This window comes from Rhinatrema bivittatum, chromosome 12 (assembly GCF_901001135.1).
Source record: "Rhinatrema bivittatum chromosome 12, aRhiBiv1.1, whole genome shotgun sequence".
In the NCBI taxonomy this organism is placed as follows: Eukaryota; Metazoa; Chordata; class Amphibia; order Gymnophiona; family Rhinatrematidae; genus Rhinatrema; species Rhinatrema bivittatum.
In genome coordinates, this window is record NC_042626.1 from 44073381 (window position 1) to 44099618 (window position 26238).

At 40.4% G+C, this 26238-nt stretch overlaps 1 protein-coding gene across 5 annotated transcripts in view; it reads left to right on the top strand.

Annotated features, from left to right (window-relative positions):
• The window catches only part of KIRREL3 (kirre like nephrin family adhesion molecule 3), a 1312393-nt gene that overhangs the window by 1180777 nt on the left and 105378 nt on the right, over window positions 1–26238 (top strand). For all 5 annotated transcript variants that reach the window (XM_029572739.1, XM_029572737.1, XM_029572738.1 and 2 more), the window contains one exon: window positions 8955–9082. In XM_029572739.1, coding sequence (XP_029428599.1) covers window positions 8955–9082 — 128 coding nt within the window. The remainder of the gene's footprint in view (window positions 1–8954; window positions 9083–26238) is intronic.

Below are 26238 nucleotides of genomic sequence, written 5' to 3' on the forward strand. Positions count from 1 at the left end.
GGCCATACGGCCGCAGCAGCGCTTCCCCACGTGTGCCGTGATGGCACGCGAGGCGTGGGTTCTCTTGTTTGCTGTCGCGGGGATGGGATCCCGCGACAGCCTTGCAGTTCCGGTGCTAGTTGGGTGGGCCTGGGTCTAAGTTGGGTGGGCACCTGCCCACCCAGGCCCACCCGTGGCTACGCCACTGGCTGGGCTACATGAAGCCAGTGAAGATTCATCAACAGTGGAGAAATGTGATCATAATGCCTCTTCCCTGGTACACAGAGGATTCATGATTTGCCACATGTACTTTTGAAAATATTATTCAAGACACAGTAGTAACTGTTTTGTTTCAATTGTGTGGCCTGGATAACCACTCTATTACAAAGGAAAGGCTTTAGGAAATAAAATAGATGCTCTCTCACAAGCGTCTTCATGCCAAAATGAGAATTCAGTGCTTGATTTAGCAAGGTGTTTTCTGGCCTTCTGTGCCAATAGGATAAATCTAATCGTTAGTGTCTTCTGCCATTGGCATGAATTTCAGGCAAGCTGCCCTAGCAGTAAGATGCTTAATCACACCAAAACATCTTTAAAAACGATGCATGGTCCCTGTGCATGCTGGGATCAATAAGGGAATTCAGCCAAGCAGCTCTTAACAATTGCCCATTTGGAAATTTGACAGTAGGGGGAAAAAAATCTTTCTATGTTTTGTCAGACTGTTAAAAAGGTACACAGGGCCCCATAGAGAACATAATGGAAGAAAATTAGTGAGCTATAGGGTTACCAACTAGCTTTATTTTACTCAGTGCAAACAGGTCCAGTCTTAATTTTAACCCATAACATGCACAAACTTGTCTTGCTTTTCTTAGGAAGATCAATCCTATGCATGCAATGAGACAAATTCAGGACTAAAAATTGATCCAAGTGGTAACTGTAAAATAGGGCAACAGAAATAGAAAATACAATGGCAGATAAAGATGACAAGTTCTATCTAGTCTGTTACTCTACTTAACATATTGCGACATTAGACCCTACTTGAGTTTTTGGTTTTACCCTCACTTTACAAACCGCTAAAGATCCTTTGTTTGTCCCATGTCTTCTTGAATTTTCCTAGTTTTTTCCGCAACTGCCTTTTCTGGGAAGCTGTTCTGTGTGCCCAACACTTTTTCCAGGATGAAATGCTTTCATGTTTTACTTCTGAGCTTACCACTCTCAAATCTCAGATCATGACCCTTGGTTCTGGAACTTTCTTTTGCACAAAAATTGTTTACTGCTTGCGATTATTTATCCCTTTCAAATATTTTAATGTCTCCAACATAATACATCTCTCTATACAGTCCTATAGAATATTCATATTTAGGTCTTTAAATCTTATGTCATGGGGTTTATGTGCAGAATCTGAACTATTTTGGTAGCCCTTACCTAGACTGCCTATACTAGGTTTATGCTTTTCTGGAGATATGGCCTCCAGATTTGTTACAGTACTCTAAATGAAATCTTATCAATAATTCATACAGAAGATACCTCTTTTCTTCTACTAGTTATATCTCTTCCCATGTACCCTATCATTCCACCAGCTGCCCCATTGATTAATCAGACTATTTAGAAGCCTTGATCTCATCAAATATAATCACACCTAGATCCCTCTCCTGTTTAGTTATGATAAGTAACTGTTTCTCTTCAAGATACCATCTGATAACAAAGAACAATAATCAACCTACTAAAACTATGCCCTTTTTTTTGTCTTATATTTATTAGGCATTTCTGAGTCACCTAAGTACCAATGCTCTAGGCAACTTACAACATAACTAAAAAACACAGAAAACTAAAATATACAAATGTAACCCTCCCTTCATGGGGTGCACTGAAAAAAAGGGTCACATAGTTCCCAGGGCTATCCATTACTGTCCTGGACCTCCTCTTCTATGTCTCACAGAAGCCTCTGGGAATGCTGGGGTTCATTTATTTATTTATCGATACTTATATTCTGCATAGAACACAATTGTGCTAAGAACATAAGAAATTGCCATGCTGGGTCAGACCAAGGGTCCATCAAGCCCAGGATCCTGTTTCCAACAGAGGCCAAACCAGGCCACAAGAACCTGGCAATTACCCAAACACTAAGAAGATCCCATGCTACTGATGCAATTAATAGCAGTGGCTATTCCCTAAGTAAACTTGATTAATAGCCGTTAATGGACTTTTCCTCCAAGAACTTATCCAAACCTTTTTTGAACCCAGCAACACTAACTGCACTAACCACATCCTCTGGCAACAAATACCAGAGCTTTATTGTGCATTGAGTGAAAAAGAATTTTCTCTGATTAGTCTTAAATGTGCTACTTGCTAATTTCATGGAACGCCCCCTAGTCCTTCTATTATTCGAAAGTGTAAATAACTGATTCACATCTACTCGTTCAAGTCCTCTCATGATCTTAAAGACCTCTATCATATCCCCCCTCAACCGTCTCTTCTTCAAGCTGAACAGCCCTAATCTCTTCAGCCTTTCCGCATAGGGAGCTGTTCCATCCCCTTTATCATTTTGGTTGCCCTTCTCTGTACCTTCTCCATTGCAACTATATCTTTTTTGAGATGTGGTGACCAGAATTGTACACAGAATTCAAGGTGTGGTCTCACCATGGAGCAATATAGAGGCATTATGACATTTTCCATTTTATTAACCATTCCCTTCCTAATAAGTAGAACTTCCAGCAGGGGGAGGAGGCAGGTTCAATCTCCTGGGCCCCTGGTGGTGTTCTGGATAACAGTCTCTGGCATTAACCTCTTGCCCCATGCTCTCGCCCTGTCAGTATATACTCACAAGGCTGGTCTTCTCAAAGGCACCAGTAAATAAAGAATGAAAGCCAAAAAAATTATTTACTTAAATGGAATGATCCAGGATGAGACAGCAAAACTCATGAATAGTACAATGAAAATCATGACAACAAAAGTTGTGGTTTCTTTGTTCATGGTGCAGTCTTTGTTCTTTCTCCTTTTCTGACTAAAAGAGTTTCCTCTTCCAAAATTCCCCCCCCCCCCCCCCTTGGAGGGGAAAACTGTTCTACAACCAGCATCCAAACATGGTAGATTGTAAAAATCCCTTTGTTCAAAAGTAGGTATCTGCAAAAGATTATTCTAAAAGTCCTTTCCAAAAATCAGCAGCCTCACCCACTGTTCACTGGCCATGGGGGTAACACAGCCAACTTCCAATTACTACAGCAAGATGTTTCTGGCCTTACTGCAAATACTGATCTCAAGAATCTCCTAAACTTCTTCTCACAAAGGTGAAAAACAGGAACTCAGCCCTTTCAACTACAGGGGTTTGACTGTCTGTCAGGAGCTCGATCACAGGGTCTCAAAAGCAAACATTCTTCAAGATTAGAATCTTCCAAAAGCCAACAACACCTTCAAACTCCTTTCAAAACCTCACACATCAGTCCACCAGGGAGCAGAAAGAGCCCCCTGATCAATCCATTAAATAAGCAGAAAGCCCCTTTGCACATGCTCAAGGGACAATATATACCACTGAGACCGATCCCAAAAAGGGCATAACAAAAAGCAGGGGTAGAACTCCAAAAATGCAAAACTCCAATAGCTAGAAACAAGGATATTATTAGTAGCAGAGTCAAGGCTAGGCAACACAAACAAAAGGATCTACATAATTAAAATAATAATAAAACAAAATACATGTAAACAGAGAAGAATAAATAAATCTAGGGGTTAACTAGCTGGATAAGTTTATCTGGCTAATTTTGCTAGTCAGACTGTGTCTGAATATGGACCTCACTATTATTTTGATCCAGAGGAATCCACTTTACTGGAAGTAAGCTAGATGGCCACAGACGATGGTGCTTACAGACGCAGATGCGAAGGGCACCATGTCTGCCATGACCCCAAAGCACTGGAATACTAGTCATGTATGTGTCTGCAGAAAGAGAGTCATAAAATTCCTTCAACACACCATCTGCACCACTCAGCACACACAAAGGAGATACAAAGGAGCTCCTTTGCTGTGCTCCTTTGTGCGTGCAATGGAGTATGCATACCTCCAGCACACAGCACCTCTAGTATTCTCTGCCAGTTCCTCCTTCCCACCATCACATAGATGGGATCAGTGGGGTCATGGTGTTAAGCATCTGAAGTAGAAAAAGAGCTAGCAGGCTGCTTGAGCATATCTCTACCACAATGTAGACTAAGATGGAGGTCAGCCCCAATGACCCAGCAGGGCAACAACTGAAATAAGTCTCTTAACTGGAACAATAAGATCTCTTATTATGAGGTCTTTCATTTTCCTTGGCATTTGGGAACTGTAGTTTAAGATCCCCAAGGAGGTCAATATTCAGTAAGCCAGTGTGCAGACAAGTTATTTGGCTACAAATAACTTTGGGATAAAAGTCTCACTGAATATCCCTGATTAAAGTTATCAAGCTATCTATAATCAGATAACGTTAAACCTAAATTGATATCCTTTGAATATTGCCAGTAAGATTTAATGTTATCTGGTCTTGAGTGGCCAGATAACGTTAGCTTTAACCGGCTGTATTTAAAATAATTTAACCAGTTAAGTGGAGCTGCAGGTTGAAAAAAAAAGGTTGGGGGCCAATGGCCCTATCACTTTCCCCACCCACCTGAGCTCGAAATCCTGGGCCATGCCTGCTACCCCACTCCAGCCCAATCCCTCTAATGTCTTAAAAAAGCTAATTTTAAAGGGCTGCTACTGGTTTCCTCTTCCTTCTCCCTGGTTCAGTCAAAATTTGCCTTCTCGTGGCCCCCTTACTTAACCCATCTCACCCCAACCCTAATTCTCCCGGCACCTTTAAACTGTCCATCTTGAGCCTGGATCATGACCACAGTGAACTCAACCTTGGCCTGGTCCTTCCAGTATTGCTAGGGGAACTACACTGGAACTACTCTTACACTTACAGGCCAATATTAAAATGAGTGCATGTGCGCCCATACATGCGCATATCGGCACGCGAGCAGAAATACGCTGGAATTTTAAATCATGCACGCACTTGCGCTCATATGATTTAAAATATGCCGACTGTTTGTAAGTATGCTCCTAATTTTCGGAGGTTACTCAAGCAAACCAACTTCGCATATCTTCCATAGGACTTTGCCGGCTTTCACGCATGTGTTTGTAAGCGGATTTTAAAACACGTTCGTATGAGGGTCATTCCCAGTTTTTCCAATTAGTCCGCCAGTTCGCCAAGCCAATAACAAAGCTTCCAGACCCCTCTGTCTCTTCATCCTGCATACCCCCCAGTTGACCTGGACCCCTCACTCTGTATTGTGAGCCCTAAAATGTGAGATCTACAGAACTGGTTCTCATCAGGAGCGGCAGTAAGGTTGCTTGGCTAACAAGCTGCCACATGCTGTTTTAAAGTACACGTTACACACATAAGTCTTGGCCCTGCCCATCTCCTTATTTTTGGCACACACGTGTAGATGTGTGGCGCTTAAAGTCTGCATTGCTCGCACGCAGCCCACGTATGTGTGCGTATGTGGGTATTTTTGCACCAGTTAATGATTTGAAAATCGACCTCTTACAGTGTAGCTCCTTTTCTAATGCTGAAAGTGTCGTCGGACCTAGGCTGCAGGAGGGCTGCTACTGCGATCCGGGCTGGATATACAATTTAAAGGTACCAGGCGGGCGAGAGGTTTAGGGTTGGGGGTGGGAATAGGGTGGAGGGGGAGGGGGGTCCCAGGAAGGCAAATGTTAGCAGGATCTGGGAGCGGGCAGGAGGAGGAGGAGGCCAGCACTAGCCTCCTCCTCCTCCTCCTGGGGCTTGCAAGCTCGGCCCAGGATTTTGAATTTGGTTTGGGGCAGGGGAAACCAGACTCGCAGCATTCTTTATTTTTTTTAAGCTTGCAGCTCCACTTAACTGGCTGTATTCTTTTGAATGTGGCTGGATATGGCTAAAGTTCCCAGGCGTGTGGATTGGCCTATCAGGGCTTCAGGCATGCCCCAGTTGGCTGGTCAAGCCAATCATGTGGCTGGTGTGGATCACAGTAGCCGCCGCGCCTGTTGAGCCACTGCAACCAATACTAGGCCCCACAGCACTTCTTTTCACAGAGCGGGAGCCTCACCTGAGGCTCTCCGCTTACTGCTTCCTACCTACTTTCAGTTTTTTGCAGGAACAGCAGCAACAGTTCGGCTTCTTGAGCCTGCTCCTGCCACTGCTCTCTCAGACACCCCCCACCTTATTACCTTCAACAGTGGCAGTGGCTAGAAACACTCCTGCAGCCTCCCCTTTTACCTGCTCAGCCTCTCCCAGTATGAGGCAGCTAACAGACACCCCCCCCCCCCACCACCACCACCACCACCACCGTTGCTTCAAGGCCTCCCAGTGATCTCCTTTGCCATGATCCTCCTCATCCGCCGTTACAGAAAAAAAAGAAAGAAACATTATGGGGATCTGGCAGCCTGCCCCTTTCCAAGCTAAGTCTGCAACAAAGCACAGGCCTTAAATACTCTCAGCTCCTTCCCTCTAGTAAGGGACAGGAATACACTTCTAAGATGAAAAATTTCACACCTCAGGCTCTTCCTAGATGAATGGAATGGAACCTGATTCCCTGGATCCATGGATGAACAAACAACTATTGTTACTCCAAAAAAAAAAAAAATAGGGAAACACAAACCTGAGACAGTAAGGGTGGAAAAACTTCCTTGCCTCCGAAAAGAGGAGATAGTTACCAGCAGAAAAACAAACTGCAGCTTAAACTTCATTGCATCAGGTCACAGACAAGTCTAAACCCTGGAGGAGTTATAGCACCCCATCTGATTCTTCCCTTCCCTTGATTTATCCATAAACAGGGACACCCCAATCTTCTGTGCACTGATTACCCAAGGGTCTCACAACTGGAAATCTTCCAAAAATGGATCAAAAGAACAAGTGGGTCAGGTAGAACAGCTAACCCACCAAAGGGAAAACATACAGTCCTTCTAGAATAAGTTAGAAAAATAAATATAACAGGAGACAGAGAGCTCCTGTCTTCAGGAAATCCAGACTAAAATCCATGCTCTGAAGATGGTGCTTGGTGGGGATAAACAGATGGAGCATACCATCTGCAGCTTCCAAATGGTGGAGTAAAACCCAAACATCTCTTCACTAAACTCTCTCTCTGAAACTCCCCATGCTTGTTAGTACATCCCTACTGGTAAGGAAACCAGTGGTTCCTTACATCAGGATGACTAGAATCAAAAGTTCCCAGGGGGGACAGTTAGTGGTGGTTTGATATAGGAGGTTTACTATATTGCAATTGGAAATGAGATTGCTCATGGCTTTTTGGAGGCCTGCCCATACCCTGGGTCTTCAGCATTAGAATAAGCCAAATACCATATGGCAGGGGTGGCCAACTCTGGTCCCCAAAACCCACAAACAAGTCTGATTTTCAGGTTAGACATAATGATTATTCATGAGAGAAATTTGCATGTACTGCATCCACTTTATGCAGATATCTCTCAAGAATATTTAATGTGGAAATCCTGAAAACCTAGACCTGTTTGTTGCTTTTGAGGACCAGAGTTGGCCACTGTTGAAAACAAGATAATAGGCTTGATGGATTGGACACTGATCTGATCCAGTATGGGAATTTTTATGTTCTTATGAGTGATCTGGGGATGCCTAGAACAGCCTTCCCACAAAGCAGGTACCATCTAAAACAGAGACAGAATTTGAATGTGCTTAGAACAGATACAAAGAGAATTGGGATGGGGATGATGGAGCATCAGTAGGCAATTAGGGTGGAGACTGAGTGGACCAAGAGGGTCTTATGTGCCAATGACTACTAAGCTCTGTTATTCAGTCAGCTCCCTAGTGAATAAGGGCTTCTTCATTTCATGTTCATCTCACTGTCTTGGGCCCTAGTCCCTCAAAGCTGAAATAAACTCCCTCTCAGAAAAATGATCTAAGAGAGTTTTTAAAGAAAAAAAGCTTTACAAGTCGACAGCAGGTCCCCTACTTTGGAATTCGCTTCCTCAAGACTTACGCCAGGAACAATGCCATTTAACCTTCAGAAAAAAACTTAAAACCTGGCTGTTCACACAAGCCTATCGTTGAAGGATTCCATTTTAACCAACTCTCTCTCACCCTCCAACCCACCCTTCTCCCTCCCCGCACTCCCTACCTTTTTCCCTTCTCCCCCCGCAACCTCAACCCACCCTTTCCCCTCACCCCCACCACTCCTCCCATTTGACATACCATGTATATTTCAGCTGTATATATTTCCATATATATATATTTCCATGTATATTTCCGCTGACTATAATCCATGTTTCTGTACTACTAATTTATTGTTTTATGTTAATTTATAGTTTGGAATTTTTGTTAACTTATTGTTTGATTACTTAATTCTGTCCTATCTTCCGACATCCATGTTTTTACTCTCCCTGTTTTAATGTAACTTCTCATTTCCACTTATACGTTAATTGGTTTTTTCCCCTTGTTCTAATGTAAACCGGTACGATAAGACCTGGTCTTGAGTGTCGGTATAGTAAAAGAAGTTAAATAATAAAAATAATAATACAAGTCAATACAAAACAAATTGTATTGGTTTTCCAAAGTATTCTTTTGTGTTTTATGTTTGAGGTTCTTTTTGGCACAGACCAGATTGTGACAAACATATAGTTGTAAATTTTATTGTTCAGAATTTTCTGTCTGACACCTGCATTCATTTGGTTCTCCTCAAGGAAATAAAGAGAGAGATACTTAATAAGTTAATATAGACAAGGGTATATATTATATGGTAAAACAAAAACTATACCTAGATAAAAATGGATAAAGAAAAATATCGAAGCAAAACAGGAACACATAACAATAAAAACTTTAAAGAGGGCTGAGGTGAAAATGGCTTTAAAAAATGGCTATTTTGAGTGACCTCCATATCAATAACTGTATAGTGAGTTAGAATTCAATGAATAATGACATTGCCTTTTTAGTTACTTGTCTTCTTGGTCCCTCTCTTGTGTACAGTTGGACCCAGAATGGCCACAGAACCACAGTCGCTCCTGGTGGACTTGGGCTCAGATGCAGTCTTTCACTGCGCATGGACAGGGAACCCCTCACTTACCATCGTATGGATGAAGCGGGGCTCTGGAGTGGTAAGCGTCAGATCCCCCCTGACAACATGCACACTTAACAGTTCTCTCAAAGAGATGTATGGGCTTGCTGGTCTTATCCATACCATTGAGTTTAGCAGTTATGTATAGAGACATGGCCAGTACTAGAGTCGGTCTCTCCTGCCCCACAATGCACCAGGACACGCATTAAGTAAATAAAACTGACCTGGTGTTTCATTAAAAGTTCTATAAATGCCCTGATTTCATTGTGACAGAAACGTCCTAAGCCTTCAGCACCTGCAGGAGCATGCCAAAATCATTTAGGAGCAGTTTTTAAAACTCTGCAGCCAGGTGCAAAATCCATGGGTACTTTTACCCATATATTTTGCACTAGTTCTCAAAGGAAATGTATGAGTCTACTTGTCCTTTGAAAATTTCTCAAGGAAAAAGTACCTATAGAGATTTGCTCCTGTGTTTACTGCAGGTACTTTTAACACTAAAACTGTACGCCCTGGCCTGTCTTTAACCTGGACCATCTCCACAAAAATGCAGAAAGTAGGCATATCATAGAACAATTTGCCTACTATTACCTGCATACAGGGGTGGGACATTTTCAACTTTTGAAAATTGCCCTTTTAATGCACATCCAGGGGCATGGACTGCATTTTCGAAAAATCCTGGCAGATTTTTAAAATGTGTTCTGCTTTCAAAATAAGAAAATATAAATTTTTAAATAACTTTTCAATAATGAATTACATTTTGCTTTTATTGTATGTAATTGGACAATTGTCTTCAGCACCTAGGAGGCATGCCCTGGAATTAGTGCCCTTTGCTTGTGTAATGTTTTAAAAATTCAAATTTTTATATTTCCTGGGAGCTTGAGTACATTGTGGTGACTTCAGCCATTATTAAAGCTGCCTTGCTACTCATTGTTATCTCATGATGTGCCTCATGATGCAATCATATATTGTCTGGAGAAGTCACGGTGCTTTTCAACAGAGGAAAATATTCTTCTTGGGTAGACTTTTAGCAGCTCACTGATGTCATTAAGCATTCTTAAAGTTTTCTTGTGATTGGTTAGTGACTGTGCCTGAAAGATGGCCATTGGTCAATGCTGGAAAAGAAATGGGTGACTTGTAAAGCAGCTGTCTCTGGTATACTTAGTATCTACTTTGCATTTTAATTTGTGCTTTATATTTCATTGTGGATATCTGAGGGGTCCTAATATCAAAAGTAAATTAAATTGTGTTGATGTCAGGAGGTGATGTTCGGCTTTGTAGAAAATGCTCTGTTCAGATTCTTGTGCTAAGGTCTTCTTTGCCCTTTCTTCAAATGTCATTGTATAGTGCCACCTGCAAATCAGTTGAGAATTATGCCCATTTTGAAATGGGGAGAAGCTTTTAGCTTGAATAATGTCATCTCCTTCCAGCTTAGATGAATATTAAGTATGGTAGCTTTGACTGTCACTACAGGGACCAATCCCCATTTAAAAATGAGTTCTGAATGGGGATTGGTCTAAAATATTCACTGAATGCACTGAATAAATGAATATTTAAGTGACTGGAGCTGTCAAAACTATGCACAAGGAGGATAACTGAAAACGGCTTATGTGCACCCATTTACATGTGCATATGGGCGCATGCAAAGTTGTTACTGTATTTTATAACCTGCATGGAAAGGATATGCGCATGTTATAAAATACAAATACATTTGCATGCAAAAATGAAAAATGTAAAATTCACGAGCCGCTCAAGTTAGGACTTATCTCCATAAATGCTGATTTATCCAGCTACATAGCAGCACGTAGCCAGATAAGTCCAAAAAGTGCTACTTAAAAGGACAAGTAGCGCTTTTCAAACTTATCTGGCTATGTAGGCCTGCTGCTACTTAGCCAGATAAATCAGAATATAGCTGGATAAATGCCACTACTTATCTGAATCAGTTCAACTTTGTATGTCTTAAGTAGTGGGAAAGGCACTACTTAGCCAAATAAGTTGGAAATTAGCTGAATAAGTGTATGCAAATCATATACCCATGTATTTGGACTTCCGGTTTTAAAAGGAGATGCATAGAGATTTTAATTGTGTTAAGATGATGCTTTTAACCCCCGTAAGTCAGCTTTTACAAGTGTAAGTGAGGTATTTTATAGAGATGTGCATTCATTTTTGCCAAATTGGAAAATTTCAACGAAATTGTCCAATTTGGCAGGGATCGGAGGACCCGAAAAATGATTGGGCTTTCCCCGAAATTTCATGGAAAATCGTTTTTTGGGTTAGCGTGGGGGGAGGGGCACATTTATTTTAAAAAAAACCCAAACCCACCCCAACCCTTCAAATTTACTTAATTACAACCCCCCCTACCATCCCGATCTCCCCCAAGACTTACTGAAAGCCCTGGTGGTCCAGCGGGGGTCCCGGGAGCGATCTTCTGCTCTCGGGCCATCAGGCCTGCCAGGAGTCAAAATGGCACCAGTGGCCCTTTGCCCTTACCATGTGACAGGGGCTACCAGTGCCATTGGTCAGCCCCTGTCACATGGTAGGAGCAATGGATGGCCGGCGCCAAGATGGCCGACCAATGGCACTGGTAGCCCCTATCATATGGTAAGGGCAAAGGGCCACCGGCGCCATTTTGATTAGTGGCAGCCGATGGCCCGAGAGGGAGAAATCGCTCCCGGGACCCTGCTGGACCACCAGGGCTTTCAGTAAGTCTTGGGGGGGATCTGCATGGTGGGGGAGGTTATAATTAAGTAAATTTGAAGGGTTGGGGGTGGTTTGGGGATTTTTTGTGGAAAATCACCGAAAAAAAAAACAAGCCGCAGGAAAATGACATTTTCCACAAGGCGCCCAAACTGCAGCTCGACCCGAAAACCTTAAACGACGCATATCTCTATTTTATAATATGCACGCGGCAATGAAATAACCAGTTTTACCAATTATTCCACCAGTTTGCCCAGTCCATCTGCAGCTCATGAAGATCCTCCTGGCTCTTCAGCCTGAAGGCTCCCCATTTGCACCAAGACTCTCTACTCAGTAATTTTTTCACTTTAACGATGTTTGCGATCACTTATACCAAATATTGAGCAGAAATAAATATATGTAAGTAAAAGACATATGCGCATCACTTTGCAAAGTTTAAAAATAGCAACTTATTTGTGTAAATGTTGACCCCCCCTCCCCAAAGTGCACCTGGCACGCCCCTTTCTTACACACATTTTTATTCATGAACCTGATTTACATAAGTTGCAGGTTTGAAATTAGCATGTGTTTGCGTATATGCTATTTTATGCGCACAAATGCTCGTTTTTACGAGCGTAATGTTTGAAAATTCATCTGTTAATGTTTGGCCAAGCCAGGGGGAGGCTTGGGGAAGATAGGGAGAAGTGCCAGTGGAGGCCAGAGGTGGGTCAGAAGTGAGGATGATGTGGGGGGCTGGCGGCTAGTCTGCTTACATTTTCAGAGCACTGGAGACAGATGGGGGTTCCATGAGGCTGGTAGATCTCTTGCGCACATATTTTTTTGAAGACAGGAGGGCTGGGTAGCTGAAAAATCCCTTGGCACATACTACCTTTCTGTAACTCCAAAGGTAGGGGAAGGGCGGTTGGCCAAATTTAAGCCTGTTCTAGCAGAGCCTAGATGTGGCCGCCCAAGTTAGGCACCTAGAACTGAAAATCAGCACTAGATTCCTCACATCCCCCTATCCTTGGCTACTCCCACTTTGATGTGCCTACCTTTAGGCACTCAACCCGGAACAAATTTTAAAGGGCCAAATATAGGCTCCTAACACTTAACGAATGGCATTTAGATTTTTAAAATATCAGCCTCAAATCTATGTCTTCTTCCTAGCACCACTAGCACTGTTCCTTCTGAGTGCTTTTAGGAATGTTTTATAAATGCAAAGTGCCTTTTGCTGTCACTATGTCTATCCATCTGTCTGAATACATATATTGGGAATTGTCTCTGGAGATGCATTCAGCTGAAATTTATTAGATATATCTCTTATCAAGGTGCCATTTCTTTGAAAATTTCAGCCAAATCTATTCATAAGGAGAGTTCCTGATAGCTGTACCAAGAGAGCCATGAACTGGTATGCACCGAGCATAAAACACAAGGGGCTAAATATTCAGCCACTAAGCGGCTAGTTAAGTTAGCCAGATACCCATATCCAGGCTAACTTAACCGGGATATTCAGCGGTGCAGCTGCACCACAGAATATACCCGGATAAGTTACAGTTAGCCGGATATGTGGTGTCTGGCTAATTTTAGACCTGCCCTAAGGCATATCTAGAGGTAGCCAGTTAAGTTAACCGGCTAACTCCGCTCCTCCCTGGAATGCCTGCCTCCCACCCCAGGAATGCCCCTGACCTACCCAGCTAAACTATAGCCAGATAATTTGTTTTCTGGCTGGAATTTAGCTGGATAAAGCCTTTTAAACATGCGGCTAAGCCATTTAGACGCATAACTTTCCCGTTATCCATCTAAATGGCTTTTGACTATGTCCCCCCAGAAGACTATGAGATGCACCTTTGTTGTGTTACACTTCTTCAGCTTGCCAATTAATTAACTCCCTCATCTGTGCATTCTGGGGTCTGTAACGTTTTCTTTTTTTTATGTACAAAAGGACTACAAATTTTAAAATTTTTAGAGATGAAAGCTTAAGAAAAACAGGATGGGTTCTAAATTGCCTCTGATGATTTAACAGTTCTGCCAAAAAGTGTTTAGGTTAAAGTTTTTCCAAGAAGCTGCAAAGTATTAGTAATGCAGTTCTAACAATTTAAACTAGTATAGCTCTTTCCTAGCTTCTAAAAGGGCAATGAAGTCATTGGCACTTTTGGAAGATGGGGAACTTGAATAACAATAAGAAAAGACGGTGCTGGTCATCACTGACTTGGATCTAATGGAATCTGTTTCATCAGATGGTTGGGTATCTATGCTTGAGAGATGGAGCTAAGCAGAGAGGGCTGGAATGCTATAGAACATTTCACTTAGTTATTTCTTTCAGAGTCTGCCTATAAAATAAACCAGGGGTGATGTGGGGGTGAGGGAAGGAGAGAAAGCACGTCTCCGCTTTTTCTGATCTTCTTGATTTCCATGTCACAGACAGGAGTGATGACATTTTAAAATGCTGACAGTCATTTTTCATCTTCTGAATTCAATCCCTTGGTTTGTAAAGTTTCTATTAAACCCATCTCTATCTGTAGATCCACAAATATGCAGATAAGAGCAAGCAATAACCAACGCAGGCAACGTACCTCAGGGAGGCTTAGCAGAGGTTGCCTTTCTTTATGGCCAGTATTTGTCATGAGGGCAGCAATTTTTCCAAAGGGCAATTTCTCCTGTTTCCTCTGGTGCGTGAAAGCACACTTCAGTTAGATCACAGAAAGGGCTGCAATTGAGATGTTATTTATCCTCTCTTTTCTCATTATTCCTTTCCCATCCAGTTTTAGGACAGAGGTATTATTCACAGCCTCATTTCTTATTCTTTCCTATCCAGCACTCAGCAGAAAACCATTATCATGCATGTCCTTTTTCCTTATTCCATCCTGTCTGGCTGTCATCAGGGAGCTGTCGTGCTGAGTCTTTCTTCTTACACCTTCCCAACCAATTTGCATCAGAGATAAGTGTTCCATCCATCTGCAAAGTCCAATAAAGAGTTGTATGATACATGTGTGGACTAGAACATGTGTGGACTAGAACATAATATGGTGTGTGTTTGGTTTGAACCTATATATTTAGTAGGAGACATGTGTTATCATTATAAAGAACCCTTAGCACTGTCTTAGTATTTACTATGTTGCATAATTAGCCCTTCTATCCATACACAGTCCCAATATATTTTTCACCATGGATGAGCAAGTCAGTTTAGAATATATTAAAAATAATTAATAAACATTTATGCTATTAGCATAACACACTGAAGGCATATTTCAGCTCCTTCTGCTCTTTTCAACTCCAATTTCACTGTTCATCATAAATCACCATTGGCTTCACTTTCTGGACTCCCCACCATCTCCCCTGCCTTTTACTTCCATCCCCTAGCATCTGCCCTTGCCTATTACCCCCTTCTCCCATCTCCATGATCTCTTGCCCTCTGAGGCTGCCATCTTGCCTCACATCAGCAGTCTAGCTGATCCTGCTGGTTGTGTTCCTCCCTGCATCTCTTCTGTTTCTGTATGTTCAAAAGACTTACAAAGTTAGCCAGATAAACTTACCCTGCCAACTTTGGTGGGATATTCAATCACACCACTGAATATACCAGACTATCTTAAAGTTAGCAAGCTAACTTTAGGAATATTCTACAGCTTTCCAGAGTTAGCTGAATAAAATATCCAGCTAGCTTTGAATATTGGAGTTAGCCAGATAGCTGTGCCATCTTTTTCTTTGGTAGTGTTTCCATAGTTTTGCTTGCCACTGAAATTAGAATTTTTAGCCTTATGAGTCTGTAGTTGCCTACCACCTCTTGGTTCTTATGTGTAGTGGAATTACATCAGCTCTCTCTAGTCCCTCAGAAATCCTCCCCTACCCCAGATTGAACAGATTTGTGAGAGATACAGTCAGCACATCTGGTTCCATGGTCTAATCGGTACATTATATATATAATTAATTTATGCCACCTTGATAAGATTTTAGAGAGTACTGGGGAGGAGCTGACTATCACGGTGTAGGAAGGATTTTCTGGAGGCTAAATTTAGGCTCTTCGGTAGGAAACTGAACTTCAGAATCTCCAGGATTGCATTCTCAAAAATGCTCCCTGTTCCATGTGCAGGCCCCCAGAGGCAGGTCAAGCTTCAGAGTCTCAATGTGTGGATGAGACAATGGTGCAGGGAAGAGGGTTTTAGGTTTGTTAGGAACTGGGGAACATTCTGGGGAAGGGGGAGCCTATTCCAGCAGAATGAACATCACCTTGACCAGAGTGGAACCAGGCTACTGGCTCTAACTTTTAAAAAGGAGATAGATCAGCTTTTAAACTAGATGATGGGAGAATGCCAACAATTGCTCAGAAGCACATGGTTCAGAATGAAATAAGTTTGGAGGATACTAACAAAAGAAGGATACTAACAAAACAGCGATGTTAGGGCATCCCAATAGAGAAGTTACAATAAATGCTAAAGTAGCCAGATGCCTTTAAGTAAAGAGCAGACAGAATAGAAAGTATGGCACATATATTTTTCAGGGGAAAAACAAGGTGCTCTAGGGGCAATCTGTGGACAGGGTTCAGAAATCATAGGATAGGAGTCAATGACATATTGTGGATTGCAAACTGGTTAAAAGATAGGAAGCAGAGAGTAGAGCTAAATGGTCAGTTTTCTCAGTGGACTGCCTCAGGGATCTATATTGGGACCAGTGCTTTTAATATATTTATAAATGATCTGGAAAAGGGAACAAGTAAAGTGTTCAAATTTGCAGATGATACAAAATTATTCCAAGTTATTAAATCACAAATAGATTGTGAAAAATTGCACAAGGATCGTGCGAGACTGAAAGACTGGGCATTTAAATGGCAGACGAACTTTAATGTGGACAAGTACAAAGTGGTGCACATGGGGAAAGTAACCCAAACTGTACTTACATGATGTTAGGTTCTATATTAGGATTTATCTCCCAGGAAAAGAATCTTGGCATCATTGTGATCTTTATTTATTTATTTATTTATTTAAAATATTTTTTATACCGTCATTAAGTTAAATACCATCACAACGGTTTACAGGAAGGCACATAAATTAAGGTTAGTTAATGTATTGGAACATACATTCTACATAGGTGCCATAAAGATTCGGTAACATAATTTTGTGATCAATATTATTTGGTGAAAGTGATAAATCATGTCCTTTTATACAGGTTTCATTCTAGATTACAGGTTTAGTTTATTACTTTGAAATCCTCTGTTCAGTGTGCTTTGACAGTCAAAAAAGTAAACAGAATGTTAGGAATTATTAGCAATGGAATGAAGATTAAAAGGGAATTTTGCTTCATGGTGGGGCCACACTAAGAATACTGTGTGCAACTCTAGTCACCGCATCTTAAAAAAGATGTAGTTGCACTGGAGAAGGTACAGAGAAGGGCGACCAAAATGATAAAGGGGATGGAACAGCTCCCCTATGAGGAAAGTCTAAAGAGGTTAGAGCTGTTCAGTGTGGAGAAGAGACGGCTGAGGGGGGATATGATAGAGGTGTTTAAAATCATGAGAGGTCTAGAACAGGTAGATGTGAATCAGTTATTTACTCTTTCGGATAATAGAAAGACTAGGGGGCACTCCAAGAAGTTAGCAAGTAGCACATTTAAAACTAAGCGGCGAAAACTCTTTTTCACTCAACGTAAAATTAAGCTCTGGAATTTGTTGACAGAGGATGAGGATCTTGCAGTTAGTGTAGCTGAGTTTAAAAAAGGTTTGGAGAAGTTCTTGGAGAAGTCCATTTACTGCTGTTAATCAAGTTGACTTAGGGGTAGATTTTAAAAGGTGCGCGCGGGAATAGATTTGTTCGTGCAACCCAGCGCGAACAAATCTACTCTCGATTTTATAACATGAGCACGCTGCCATGCGCATGTTATAAAATACAGGGTCAGCGCGCGCAAGGCTGCGCCGAGCCACGCAGCCATCCTCCATTCCCTCCGAGGCCGCTCCAAAATCAGAGCAGCCTCAGAGGGAACTTTCCTTCCAGCCCCACCCCCACCTTCCACTCCCTTCCCCTATCTAACCCCCCCCCCCCCCGCCTTAACTATTTCCCCCCCCACCACCTTTATTTTACAAGTTACGCCTGCCAACCAACCATGTTCTGGTCTGGGGGCTGGTCCGGAGGCCGCGGCCACACCCCCGGAATGCCCCCCAATGACGCACCGGCCGCAACACGCCTCCCCCCCCCCCCCCCAGGAAAGCCCCGGGACTTACTCGTGTCCCGGGGCTTGCGTGCGCTGCCGAGCCTAGGCAAGATAGGCTCGGCGCACACAGGGGGTGGAAGGGGCAGCTTTTCGGGGGTTACGCGCGTATCCCTTTGAAAATCTGCCCCTTATGGAATAGCCACTGCTATTACTGGCATCAGAAGTATGGGATCTACTTAGTGTTTGGGTTCTTGCCAGGTACCCTGGATTAGCCACTGTTGGGCTTGATGGACCCATGGTCTGACCCAGTATGGCAATTTCTTATGTTCTTATTATAAATGTGTTCTTTCAGGACATAAATAAATGGTATTTTATAAACTGTGTGGCTCGCACTTCAACCCCCACTTATCCCCTTCCTGGATCTTGAGTGAAAAATAGCAGGAGCGATGCCTACTTTCATATTTCATATTTATTTATTGATATACTGTCATTCTGAAATTAACAATCACAGCGATTTACAATAAAAACATTATATCAAAAACCTAAAATTATATACATTCAAATATAAAATACATCATTTACATTTAAAACAAAATAGCTACAATGAGTCTCTTCCAACCTGCAATTTCTGTTTGTCTTATGCTAAACTTATGCTAAACTGAATAGCCATGTCTTAAGATCTTTTTTAAATTGCTTGCTGTCTTTCTGTGTACGTAGATCAACTGGCATTGTGTTCCAAAATTTTGGTCCAGCAATTGAACGTGCCCTTTCTCTGACCTCTCTTAAATGTGCTCCATATACTGTTGGACCTTGAAGAAGGCCTTTATTGGCATATCTTAAGTTTCTACTCGGAACATTTTATTTATTAATGTATTTATGTATTTATTTATTTAGAGGTTTTTATATACCGTGGCACGTTCAGAACATCACCTCGGTTTACAATGAACCACAATGCAGCAACAAGCTTTACAATAAAGATGTAATGAGGCATTCAGCCATTCTGTGTTATTGTTATAGATCATGTTGTGAATGATGGTAAGGACTTTGTATTGTGACCTAAATTTAATTGACAACCAGTGTAATGATTTTAATATAGATGTAATATGGTCATATTTTTTATTACCTAATAATATTCTAGCTGTTGCATTTTGAAACAACTGAAGTGGACAGATTGTGTTTGTAGGTAAACTTAATAATAAATAATTACAATAATCAATGTTAGAGTTTGTAACACTGTCCTGAAGTCATCGTATGAGAGAAGAGGCTTTAGACGTTTTAAAATATTTAATTTGTAATAACCATTTTTTATCTTTTGGCTAATATGTTTTTTCATTGATAGATTGCTGTCAATTACAATACCTAGATCACTGCCATGATCAGATACTTCTATTTTTGTCCTATCACTCATTGTTACTATTGGTTTTGAGGATGTAGATGGAGTTTTCCTCTTTAAAAGGATTATTTCTGACTAACTAATCTCATGTATTTCAATAATTGCTTAATTGATGAAAAGTATATCTCAAGTAATTTTAGTGAGTTTTCACTTGAGATTTCTATTGGTATGATTGTATGTCATCTGCGTATACATAATAATTAATGCCCATTCCTGATAGTAACCAGCATAAAGGTAATGTATATATTAAATAACATCGCAGACAATGCTGAACCTTGTGGTAAACCTGCCTCCATTTGTGTTATCTCAGATAAACATCCCTCTAGTCTTACTTGATATGATCGTCCTGAAAGGAAAGACATAAACCATTTCAACACTTTTTTCCCTATACCCATCTCCTTCAGTTTTTGAATCATGATATTGTGATCCATTGTGTTGAATGTAGCCAACAAATCTAATAAGACTAGCAGATAAATGCGAACAGCGTCAAAACCTCACAGTTGTATCGTTCAAGGCTGCTAATAGGGTTTCTATGCTATAATTCTTTCTAAAACCAAATTGCTCTGGAAATAAAATATTATTTATTTCAAGGTGGTCTGACAATTGAGAAAGAATCGTCTTTTCTAGGATTTTAGCTATTGCAGGTAGATTCGACCCTGGCCTGTTTTGTAAGCTTATAATATTGGTCTGATTGCTACGCATTTCAGTGGACCAGGGATAATAGCCTTCCTCGAGCGATATATTGATAATTTTTGTTATGTGTGGCACTATTATGTCTGTAATCGATTTTAAAGTCTTTATTGTTACTAAATCCATTGGATGGGTAGCAGGGTTTAATTTCATTAATATAGAGTTTATTTCCTATCCAGGTCCCAGCCTTTTAAAATGGCACTATCCTCCTAGAGTATGGTGCCAATGTGATACCACATTGACACCTTCCTCCTCTACGGCCAGCACTATTATGATGAACAGCCATGCATCTAATAGGATGGCCTCCACAGTAACCAGAGTGTAACAAGGTTGCTAACATTTAAAAAGGAGATAGAGCAGCTTTTAAACTAGATCATGGGAAAAAGCCGACAACTACTCAAAAGCTCATGATTTAGAGGGAAGTATATTTGCAATTATGTAATCAAATATAACATAATAACTGGAGGAAGAATATTAAGTAAAACTACTTCAGTAGCATTTACATTTAAAGAGGGAGACTTCGATAGAATGAGGAAATTACTTAGAAAAAACTAAAAGGAGCAGTTACATTTTATCTTGGCTTGCATTTCATGCATTGCATAAGGTCAAAGGGAGGGATCCAAGATGGCAAATTCCCAGACAGATTTGAGTCTAGTGGTTTTTTCTTCCTTTTCCTATCTTTTTCCAGCTCCATGGGAAAGAAATGGAAGGGCAAAACATGGGCTAATCCCGCAGTGATTCTGACAGCTCTTGGGTCTCTACATATGCGGGCTCTTCAGTTAGGGCTGAATTAGGAGAGAGCCTTAGTAGTGCTGCAATGGCACTCTTGGGTGATTGTGGCCTCTCATTTATTCTAGAGGCCCATAATTCACCGCCATTGCCCAAATATTGTGAATGAGGAAGAAGTAGTCAGCATTTCTATCTGGGGAGGATGTAATCGTGGGTTTGGAGTCCTTCTCCCATTGAAATCTCCAAAGCAGGGAAGGGGATGAAGATCTCAGGAATCCTGTTGAAAGCATATGTGCTGTAGGCACAGCTCAAATTGGAGTCTCTGTAGGAAGAGCAAGTAAAGCTGCAGAAAATTTGTATGGTTCCCTTTAGAAGTTGTATTCTGGTCCTGTTCCAGCTCCCAAGTGCAAAAGTGACTCGAATCAAGATGGCAGTTAACAACTTTGGAAGATGATATTACATTCCTGTCTAGCATGCAAGAACTGTTATCTGGCTCCCTTTCACAGTTTTGTTCATTCACATCTTAGACCTCACTTAAGTTCCAGAAGCAAGAAAAGGAACTGGAGGATCACTCCATTCATTTAAGTTCTTTGTACACTCAAATTACATCTTTGCAGGATTTCAAGATGGCATGGCCTTCTCTTAAAGATAATATCTGGATTGTAGGCTTGAAATTCTGGAGGAAAAGCCTATAAAATATTATTAGCCAAGTAAACTAAAGAAAGCTTTTACTATCCCTGGGAATGAGTAACAGGAAACAGATCCACTTCATGGGATCTGTTGGGTAGTTGCAACTCTGCCTGACAGGATGCTGGGCTTGATGGAGCTTGGTCTCACCTAGCATAGCATTTCTTGTGTTCTTAGAAATTCCTGCAACTGTTAGCACCGTTATTTCTATCAATTTACCTAAAAATTGAGGATTTGAAATCAGCTGATAATTGCCCAAATTCCCAAGATCCAAATTTTTTGTAACACTAAGTGCAGAATTGCCTTTTTAAGGTCAAAGAAAATCAACTTTTCAAAAGAGAGGCATTAATAGCGAAGACAGAACATTCCCTAGTGAATCATTTCTAGCCTTGATTAACCAAGATGGACATGGATCCAAAAAAAAGGTAGTATTCACAGGGGACATTAATTCTAGCACTGGGTGAAAGATTTCCCATAATACTATTTCACAATCCTCAGGGATTGGCAACTCAACTAAATTCATCAAATTTAAATAAGAATGTAAATTATAATTTTTTATAATAACAATTTTAGCAAGAACTTAACAATTGTCATACATGGATTATACAGCCAGAATTTGACAACAAATTTACTATTGTAAAAAGCGTTTGTGGTTGATTAACTGCTGACTATATTTTAGAGGATAATAATACATATTGGCTTATTAATTGTTTGTTTATAGAGTTTTACATGAATAAGATATGCCTCCTTATTCTCTTCAGAATACATTTTCCACCACTTATGCTCAGCGGTTCCTAAGTTCCTCTAAAATTCCCAGATCTCAGCAGTTAACCAAGGAGAATTATTTTTCCCTTCTCTATGTTTAACAATTGTAAAGAGGCAGTGGTATTAAGAGCTTTTGAAACTGACATATCCCAAAAATTAACTAAAGTAATAACTGTAGTGTAGTCTAATTCATCAGCTCTAGAAATCCAATTATCAACAAACCTCAGTGGATCTTTAGCACGATGTTTTGATATTTGCAGTGCCAAATAACATTTAAAATCTGGTTCCCTCATATGTTTATAAGTAAAATAAGTAAGCAAATGATCAGATCATGGCACATTGATCACATTGCTTAATCTTCTTTCAGTAACAACATTTTCACTAGCAACAACTGAATCTAATATGCCCTGCAGCACGAGTATGAAGGCTATTTGTTGATAATTCAAATTAGAGCATGTATATTAACATCACCAACAATAAACAACTCTTACTCTGTTCTTGTTGCATCTTTCCTATGTGTAACTCAGATAGCTTAATTCAGTCTTCACTTCACAGACAGAAGAGGCTGCTTCTTCAAATCCAGATTTATTGAAAAGTAAAACAAGTAAACAAAGGTTCACTGTGACTAAACCTGAGGAAACAGCAACCAAGCAGTCTGGGTCCCAACAAAATGAAGACTGGTAAAAAGAGGATTATTCGTCAGGGCTAGACCAGATTAACTGCTAAAGCATACAGGCCGGGCTGAGTTGACTGAGCACACCAGGAAAACTACCCAGGATCCCCTGCTTCCAAGTCAGAGGTCCACCCTTTAGAACTAGCTGCTCTGAGCACAGCAGAAGCAATGAATGCAGGCTGATCGCCAGTTGGCAGTATACTGGACAAGAAAGAATTTTATGTAAGTAAAGCATGAGTATTAGCAAACAGAAACAGAAAGGCTGTTGAGGAAGTGGGACTCTGTGAAAGCAGGACAACGGTAAACAAACAAGAAAATACCTGTGGAGACAGGATAACCTTTGCAGATCAAATGATAACATGGAAAAAGCTGTCACTAAATTTAGCGAGTCAGTTTTACAAGACCTGGGGAATGGTACATAAAACAACTGTCCCAATACTTAATGTTAAAACTAACAAAACCCGTAACCCTTTCCACACTTTGTACCTCGGGAACCTATCTGCTTCTACTTATATGTAACACAAATAATTTGTAAAGTGGAATGGTAGTAGTTTCATATCATTAACCATTTTCAAACCTGCCATCCAGGCAGTTTATATGGTCTTGTATTCACTTTTAATCATTAACTTACCACCATCCACCATTTTATAGTGAGCAAAAAATTCCCAATAAACAATTTTTTATTTCTTTTTTTTTGTTTCTTTGCTTAAAACTCCTTGTGAAAGTTCAGCTTATTCCAAACCCACCAAAGCCTTGACTTATGTAGCACCAGACGAATCTCACAAGGTCTTCCTGCAATTTATCACAATCCACTTGTGATTTAACTACTCTGAATAATTTTGTATCATCTGCAAATTTGATTACCTCACTCGTCGTATTCCTTTCCTGATCATTTATAAATATATTGAAAAGCACTGGAGATCTTAGCTATAAAGGATCCTGTGTATATAAGCTATTAGATTGCATCATGCAGAGTTTTGGAACAGTTATTTAATGTCATTAAAGAACTTGTTCTTAACAGAAAAGATAACTTGTCTTAAAAAAAATCTTGCCTACTATATCTCAATCCTGCTGAAAAAATTCTGTAGTTTTAAAATCATTTGGCATTCTTTTTGTCAGCATTAAATTTGATTGACATTGCTGATTTGCATTCAAGTGGGACTATGCTAAAACTGTCAGGTCTCAAGGAAAATGTGCCTCATATAAAAGGACCAAAAAGACATTCTAATCATTTTAAATGCTATAATGAAACCACACAAATATGTGATTGATAGAATGTATATGCATACCTAAAGATATATGACCAAATATATAAAATTACTCAAGACCTAAAAAAACTATAAATAATACAATAATCAAATATTAAGGTATAATGTAAAATATATTTTAAAAATAATTTTAAAATATATTAAATATTCTTAAAACAATAAAAAAAGGGGAAGGAGAAGGGATAAGGAAAGAAAAGTAAAGGGGGAATGGGAAATAGAGAGGGGATAGAAAGACATGGGGGAGGAAGAAGAGGGAAGGGAAGGGAAAAGTGTACAGGAAGAATGTATTATAAGTAAAGGGCTTTGGAGGGAGAGGCAAAAAGGGGAAAACTGTAAAAACGTATTAAAAAAAGAAAAAATGATTACAATAAAAACTAAAATAAAAATAGAGCCATAGATGGTTAAAATATATTAAATATTAATAAATTTGTGTAGACATAACTGTAAAAAAATAAGAAAAATCATAGAAACAACTAAAATGCATTTATATAAGAGATATAAGTTTGTTTATCCAATTCATAGGTTACAATCATTCATTTGATTTATTTCAAATGAAAAACAATTTTTATTTGTTCTATTTGATCATTCAATTCCCATTAAAGTCAATAAGGAAACAATGCAGCCTATTTTGGACTTCCAAATTAGGGGTTTTCTAATAATTTCTAATGTAACTTGTGGATAGATATCATCAGAAGGGTGAAGAGTACTCCAGTACACTAAGACTTTGTCAAAGTGATACAAAAAATTACATGAATAGCCCAAGGGACCGTAAAGAGACAAAATAGTACAGCTGTGGTAGGAGTTCTCCAAGGCATTATGAAAGGAGAAAAGCAGCAAATGTGGGACAAAGGTACTAATAACATTGGCATGAAACCTCCAAGGCAGCACAAGAGGGGGTAAATCTGCATCAGGTGTGGCATGAACAACTCAAAGCACCATGAAGGAAGAAGAAAGTACCAAAAGTGGCAGGAAAAACTCCAAGGCATTGATAGAGATTCAAAGCAGAGAAAGAGTGTCAAGAAATCCTGAAAGCACTATCAGAAGAGCAAAGCAGCCACACAAAGTTGCAAGAATATTCCAAGGCTCCAAATGAGGGCCAAAGGGAACCAACCAAATTGGTAGAAAACCTAGGCATGGAGAAGCCAGAGGAAATTTCCAGGAAGACACTTGATATATTTTCGATATGGCATCATTTAGGGATGGGTTTGGTTCAGGCTTGAAGTTGGTCTTCTCTTTTGTTATGGTAGAATCTCAGTGCTGTCAGTATCATCATCCTCCTCCACCTCCTTACTGGAGATTAATATGCTACTGTCTAGAGGCCCAAAATTCTTTTCAGCCATTAGCTGTTCAATTTCCCATGAATCAGGGAATCCAGGAGACAATTCTTCTGAATCAGTTTTTGTAAATATTGCCTCTATTACCTGAGAAGCAGTAATCACAGAGGAGTGTGGTAAAGGTTTTGGGTGCTGCACTACTGCTGCCCATGCCTTTTGCTGTGGTTTAATCTATTGAAGGCTAAATACCAAATGAGATCAATAATCAGTAAATACCATGAGGAAAGGGAGTTTGAAGAAAAACTCCATGATGGCTTGAAACTGTTCAAGGTTATTGTGTAAAGCATTGTGCTAACAAGACCAAAAATCAACAAGTTCTTTAAGGGATGGGAATTTGGAAAGAACCTCCAAGACATCTGTGACAGAGGCAGAACTGAGGCTTGCAGCAGCAGCTGCACTGGCAATTAAAATCACAAGGTACAGAGCAATACAGCAAGAAAAGTGGCATTAAGGTCCCAAGATATCCAGTGAAGGCTGAGGCAGGAAGAAGAATGGCATCAAAAGCCCAGGGCACCAAGAGGGGCAAAGTGGTACACCGCTTTCAGCCTCATATCATGATATGAGGTTTGCAGCCAACCTGCAAACCTCTCACGTAAGAGACCTAGGAGCAATCATCGATAACCATCTCAACCTAAAACCATTCATCGACCAAACGACAAAGGACTGTTTTCACAAGTTACACATCCTTAAAAGAATCAGGCCACTCTTCCACTCCCAGGACTTCAGAACAATTTTACAAGCAATAATCTTTTCCAAGTTAGATTATTGCAATTCTATTCTACTAGGTCTCCCTGCTTCACATACAAAACCTCTACAGATGGTGCAGAATACAGCTGCCAGAATTCT